This window comes from Myodes glareolus, chromosome 25 (assembly GCF_982192425.1).
Source record: "Myodes glareolus chromosome 25, mMyoGla1.1, whole genome shotgun sequence".
In the NCBI taxonomy this organism is placed as follows: Eukaryota; Metazoa; Chordata; class Mammalia; order Rodentia; family Cricetidae; genus Myodes; species Myodes glareolus.
This window is the reverse complement of record NC_142050.1, coordinates 21062854-21068651: the sequence shown is the minus strand read 5'-3', so window position 1 is coordinate 21068651 and position 5798 is coordinate 21062854. Positions and strand designations below refer to the sequence as shown.

The following is a 5798-nucleotide window of genomic DNA, read 5'->3' as shown; positions in this document are numbered from 1 at the left end:
CCAAAGCTTTCCGCGTGGGAGCGGTTTCTTGCCTCTTTCCTTTCTTCCTTAAACTTGTGCCGGCGAGCGAGGAGCGCGGCAGGAGGGAGAGTTTTCGCTGTTGAGAAAGGCAGGTAGGAAAGGGAATCTGATCTGCCCCCAAAGGCAACAGTTAAAGTCTTAACCTCTACCCATCTGTCGTGGGACAGGGACACCTCCGCCCTGAGGCCTTTCCTTAAGCAATTTGGGTTTCGCACCCTTTGTCTGATCAGGGTGAAGGACCGAGGTTCTGAGGCCCCAAAAACAGATCGAACGAACATTTCCGGTTGAGGGAAACTGAGGCCAAAAAGGCCTCCACAACACCTCCCGGGGTTTGTGTAGCCTCTTTCTCTCTGTCCCGGGTGTCTTGCCCTGGACTCCTTCTCCTCTCTGCTTCACTAGTCTTCCAGTAGCTGCCTGGATACCTGAAATGAGACACTGCCTGGCCTAGCCACTGAGGCGGGCCTCCAACAGCCAGATTTTCCCACCATCTGGCTTCTTAGCCGCCGCAACATTCAAAAAGACTTCTGCCGGCCCTTATTTTTTTCACCGATTATTTCTCCAGCTTCCACTCCGCGGTCCCGCCTCGCTGTCAGGTCTCAACGACTCGCTCTCTTGGTTTCCAGCCCTTTGGTTTTTCCTGGCAGTGGATAAACGGGCTCACGCAAGGTCAGGTGGGGCGGAGGAGCCTAGGTCCCTGGATTGGCATGGGCTAGAAAAGGGGTGTAGCAGGAGAAATACTTGAAAGCCAGTTGCCTCCATTTGAACCCCAACTTGGCGCCTTTAAGTAAATTGCCCTGGGGCTCAACCGTCCAAGGCTCCCACATCCACCTCCAATCTCTGGTCCTTTCCAGGGCTCTCACCGGGAGGACAGCACGTCACACTCTTGGTCAGATACCTGGGCACCCAACCCACACACATTAGAGTAACTCACCAGGCGGGTGGTGCTTGGGGTTTGCCTCCAAGTGGCGAGGCTCCGGGCTCACAGGTCAGCGCTCCTGGGGACACTAGCTTGAGAAGCGCGGGGTTTTCCTGCAACCTGCACGCCTAGCCCCGGGACTCTGCCCCTCGCGACAGCAGTCTCCGCTCCGACAGCGCAGGGGAAGGCACGCGCTGCTCTGCTCTCTACTCGGACTGGAGCCCCGGGAACCCGCTCGCTGGGAGCTTCAGCCTCTGGCATCTTCACGGAAGCCTCGCTCAGCTCCCGAAGCTCAACCCCAGGAATTCGGGCCCAAGCGTAACAAACAGAAGGGAGCCAGACGCCCCGGGGATGGGGGTGGGGTGCGCTCAGGGTCGCCGAGCCCTCTTTGGGGGCCACAAATGTGGCTGTGGTCACCACTTGGGGCGGACGGTTCTCTTAGTTCGTCTTTACGCCCAGACACACTAGGTGTGGCGGACACCGACTGCTATTGAGGCGTGCAGACACTGGTAGCCCTCGTGGGGATCCTTAGATTCTATTTCCCCTCTTGACTCAACATTTAGAAAGCTCTACTCCGAAAGAGCTGTGGGCGCAAGTTCTTTGAAGAAATGCTTTTTCGGGGTTCTCTCTGGAAACTCAAGGAAGGGCGTTCTCGCGTGTGTTTGTGTGTGAGTCCGATCTGCGTCTAGGTTTCTTGTGGTGTGATACCCGCTCATTCCATGCAACTCAACTTTGTGGTGCTAGTGCGTCTTTGCCAGGACTATTGCCATGGGCGTAGCTTTTACAAAACCACAAACACATAACAAGCCTCCCAAGGCCTTTAAATCTCAGGGGCATTTTGGGAGGCCAGTTACCTGCTGGTGTCTTCCAAAGGGTCCAAACGCAGTCCGAGCCGTAGAGACTCCAGAATTCAGGGAACGAGCAGCCCCCACCCCTGGGTCCCGGAGGGCGAAAGTGGGTTGCGTAGGAGGTAGCGTGGCGGATCTGGGCTCAGCCGAACCAAGCAAAGAAAACTCGGCTTTTGCCGGCAGAGGCTTCCTGGTCATGGCTTTCTAGAGCCTGACGTTTGATAAATATAGCCTGGCTTTTGCCCCTGAATTAGACGCTGTTTCCTTATTTAGCCCTAGCACAATGATTTTAGATGATGTCACTTAGAGCTAAACGAGAAAATTGATCTCAGATTTGCTTGGCCTCTAAAGCCTGGTTAAGCAGATTGAGAATTAAAAAGACAGAGGAAGCAAGGGGGAGGGGTAACTGAAGGGATTGAGAAGTGTGTGCGGGCTAGAGCTTGCGTGTAGGGGGAGGGCACTGCGCATTGCGGAGAGCGCCCCCGCCTCTTCTGGGCGGGGGAACCTCTCTCACCAATGAAAAGTAGTCGCCGACTGCAGAGAAAAAAAAGTTTTCCTGTTGACTGTTGGAAGCGAATTGAGCAATTATCTAGTTTACCTTCTCCTCTTGGAAGTTAACGATTGGCGAGATCTTGGCTGCGTTATTGACACAACACTTTCTATTGATAGCAATAAGTAGTGATTGTCCCCGAGTCATTGGTGCGCCAAGAACTCTGCGATGGGCTGGCAGGAGTCCATTGGGCTGGGCAGGCAGGTTCGACTGGTGATGCTGGGGAGGAGGAGGAGGAGGCTGCTGGTGGTGACGGTGCCTGTCCTCTCCGCAGGTCTGTGACAAGCAGGGGACAAGGCAACGACCGTGCAACCCAACCTCGGAGGACGGAAGCTGGCGACTCAGTCATGGACAGTAGCTGCCTCAACGCGACCACCAAAATGCTAGCGACTGCTCCAGCTCGGGGCAACGTGATGAACACATCCAAACCCTTGGCTTTCTCCATCGAACGAATCATGGCGCGCACCCCCGAGCCTAAGGCCCTGCCGGTACCCCACTTCCTGCACGGGGCCGTGCCCAAAGGAGACCCCAAGCACTCCCTGCATCTCAGCTCGACGATCCCCTGCATGATCCCTTTCGTCCCCGTGGCGTACGACACGAGCTCCAAAGCCGGAGTGACTGGCTCCGAACCTCGCAAGGCGAGTCTGGAGGCTCCGGCGCCGCCCGCGGTGGCGCCCTCCGCACCCGCGTTCAGCTGCAGCGACCTGCTCAACTGCGCGTTAAGTCTCAAGGGCGACCTGGCCCGCGACGCGCTGCCACTGCAGCAGTACAAGCTGGTAAGGCCGCGTGTGGTCAACCACTCGTCCTTCCACGCCATGGGCGCCCTGTGCTACCTGAATCGAGGTGATGGCCCGTGCCACCCGGCTGCGGGCGTGAACATCCACCCGGTGGCCTCCTACTTTCTCAGTTCCCCATTGCACCCACAGCCAAAAACATATTTAGCCGAAAGAAATAAACTGGTTGTCCCGGCGGTGGAGAAGCTCCCTTCGGGTGTAGCTTTCAAAGACCTGTCCCAGGCTCAGCTGCAGCATTACATGAAAGAAAGCGCCCAACTTTTGTCTGAAAAAATCGCATTCAAAACCTCGGATTTCAGTCGCGGCTCTCCTAATGCCAAACCCAAAGTTTTCACTTGTGAAGTCTGTGGAAAGGTATTATGCAAAAACGAGTTCCTTCCCTTCCTTTCCCTTCCCTTCCCTTCCCTTCCCTTCCCTTCCCTTCCCTTTTCCCTTTTCCCTTTTCCCTTTTCCCTTTTCCCTTTCCTTTCTTCCTCTCTCGATCCCATTTTAATATTTTGAGAATGGGGGTAAAACTCTTTTTGCTCCCCTTTCTTCCTCTGTATACTTCGAATTCAGAGCTCTTGGTCTTCTAACCTGTTTCCATGTGTTTATTTTTAAGGTCTTTAACGCGCACTATAATTTAACCCGTCACATGCCGGTGCACACAGGAGCCAGACCCTTCGTTTGCAAAGTGTGTGGCAAAGGTTTCCGGCAAGCCAGCACCCTTTGCAGGCATAAGATCATTCACACGCAAGTATGTTCCTCTGTATAATTTTACCCGGTAGAGTTCGGAACTGTTTACTCCCCCCCCCAAAAAAAAAAGCAGTTGGTAGAGCCTGCTCTTTAGCAGAAGATCTGTTGAACCATGTTGGCTGGACTGGGGAGATGTTTTGTATTGTTGCCTTTGTTCTGTTTAAAAGCTTCGGGATGTTAGTGTACCATGCTGGTAGGACTCCGCATCAAAATAACAAAGTACCTCAAATTAAATGCTCTATTCTTTCCTTTCTCTCTGCTGCTTAGGAAAAACCTCACAAATGCAACCAGTGCGGTAAAGCATTTAATAGAAGTTCCACGTTAAACACGCATACCCGGATCCACGCGGGCTACAAACCCTTCGTGTGTGAATTCTGTGGCAAAGGATTTCATCAAAAAGGTATTGAACCCAGGAGATGTCTTCTCATATTGGGTCTTCGGAAAGCGGGATTGAATCTTCTCAGGATATTTTAGAAAATGACCTGTAAGTGCTTACCTGAGGAAGGCCGCGTTCTGGCTCCCTACCCTCGGGTCTGACCAGAGTTAGAAAATGCACATTTGACACTTTGTAACCTCCAGTTTTCGTTTAGTATAATTGGATAAATGAATGTGTATTAGAAGAAATAAACTCAGTGTGCTCAAAAATAAGCGCCCTGCACCCTGGGTCAGAGCTGTGTTAGCTCTTCAACCTGTCTCCTTACCTTGTATACATCTTCTGTCTTCTTGTCAAGACCTGTCCTGAACCTTATCCCGGCTGTTTTTCTCTTTCAGGGAACTACAAAAACCACAAGTTGACCCACAGCGGGGAGAAGCAGTTCAAATGCAATATCTGCAACAAGGCTTTCCACCAGGTGTATAACCTCACCTTCCATATGCACACTCACAACGACAAGAAGCCTTTCACCTGCCCCACGTGCGGCAAGGGCTTCTGCAGGAACTTTGACCTCAAGAAGCACGTTCGCAAGCTGCACGACAGCAGCCTGGGGCTGACCCGCACTCCTACTGGGGAGCCAGGCAGCGAACCGCCGCCGTCCCAGATGCAACAGCCGCCTTCTGCACCTCTGCCGCCCCTGCAGCCGACGTTGCCGCCTCCCGGGCCCCTGCAACCCGGGCTTCACCAAGGCCACCAGTGATGGAGGCCAAAGATCCTTCACAACCCCAGCGGCAAGGCCCCCACTGCGGAGGTCGGCAGACCAGGGCGGACTGCTTGGTCTAGGCACTCGTGCAAAAATCGGGGTACATTGAGCCCCTCACTTTCGGGCAGACCAGAAGCCTCTACATTCCTTGGCCTTTCGCCTCTTGCATGCACCTGCTAAATGGTTTTGTGTATTATATTCGATATAGGCACTAACAATTACGATACATTTGGAGGGGCTTATTTCAATTTTTTTTAAGTTGAAATGACTTTTCATCTCGGGTGGAGAGATGATGTTTGTTTTGTTTTGTTTTTAAACAAATACCTGCTGTATTTATTGAGATCTGTATTATTCTACCCGGGAATGCTGCACCCTTTTAATTTTATTATTGTATATATTTCCATTGTGTCGATTCTGCTGTCTCAAAATGCCTGCTGGTTGTTCATAATTTTCTCCTTCCCTGAAGCAACGAAACACAGTGTGTATGTTCTATATACGCACAGATGTGTGTGCCCGTGAAGGCACGTCCAATGTTTGTGAGCACATACACATACACACACACATACACATTAGATAAGAGTGGTTCATTATGAATGAATTGGAATTTTGATTTTGATTCTTGCACGTCAAAGTTGATTCATTGACTGTTGGAAATAAATACTTGGAACATGCTTATTTAATCAACAAACTTCAAGGCTCCGACTTTCTCGCCCATACTGTTTTTTATGATTAATAATGCCTACTAATTTGATCTGAATATTTACCATATGCAGGCAGTCTGCCTCTATGTTTTGGGCA

At 51.8% G+C, this 5798-nt stretch overlaps 1 protein-coding gene across 2 annotated transcripts; it reads left to right on the top strand.

The window, feature by feature from the left end:
- The first annotated feature begins 2619 nt into the window (after nucleotides 1-2619).
- On the top strand, nucleotides 2620-5100 carry Fezf1 (FEZ family zinc finger 1). Of its 2 annotated transcripts, XM_087901715.1 has the most exons (5): nucleotides 2620-3111; nucleotides 3262-3483; nucleotides 3731-3865; nucleotides 4132-4264; nucleotides 4636-5100. In XM_087901715.1, exons 1-5 carry the CDS (start codon nucleotides 2683-2685, stop codon nucleotides 4995-4997), a joined length of 1281 nt encoding a protein of 426 aa, XP_087757841.1. In that variant the 5' UTR covers nucleotides 2620-2682; the 3' UTR covers nucleotides 4998-5100. The 2 variants fall into 2 exon arrangements, with proteins under 2 accessions (XP_087757841.1, XP_087757840.1); XM_087901714.1 differs by having other exon boundaries at nucleotides 2620-3483.
- The last annotated feature ends 698 nt before the right edge of the window (nucleotides 5101-5798 follow it).

Excerpts from the sequence above, each read along its gene's own strand:
- Fezf1 (XM_087901714.1), top strand. The coding sequence starts at position 2,683 with ATGGACAGTAGCTGCCTCAACGCGACCACCAAAATGCTAGCGACTGCT. Across the intron at positions 3,866-4,131 it reads ATAAGATCATTCACACGCAA|GAAAAACCTCACAAATGCAA; the intron begins GTATGTTCCTCT and ends TCTGCTGCTTAG. Across the intron at positions 4,265-4,635 it reads CAAAGGATTTCATCAAAAAG|GGAACTACAAAAACCACAAG; the intron begins GTATTGAACCCA and ends TTTCTCTTTCAG.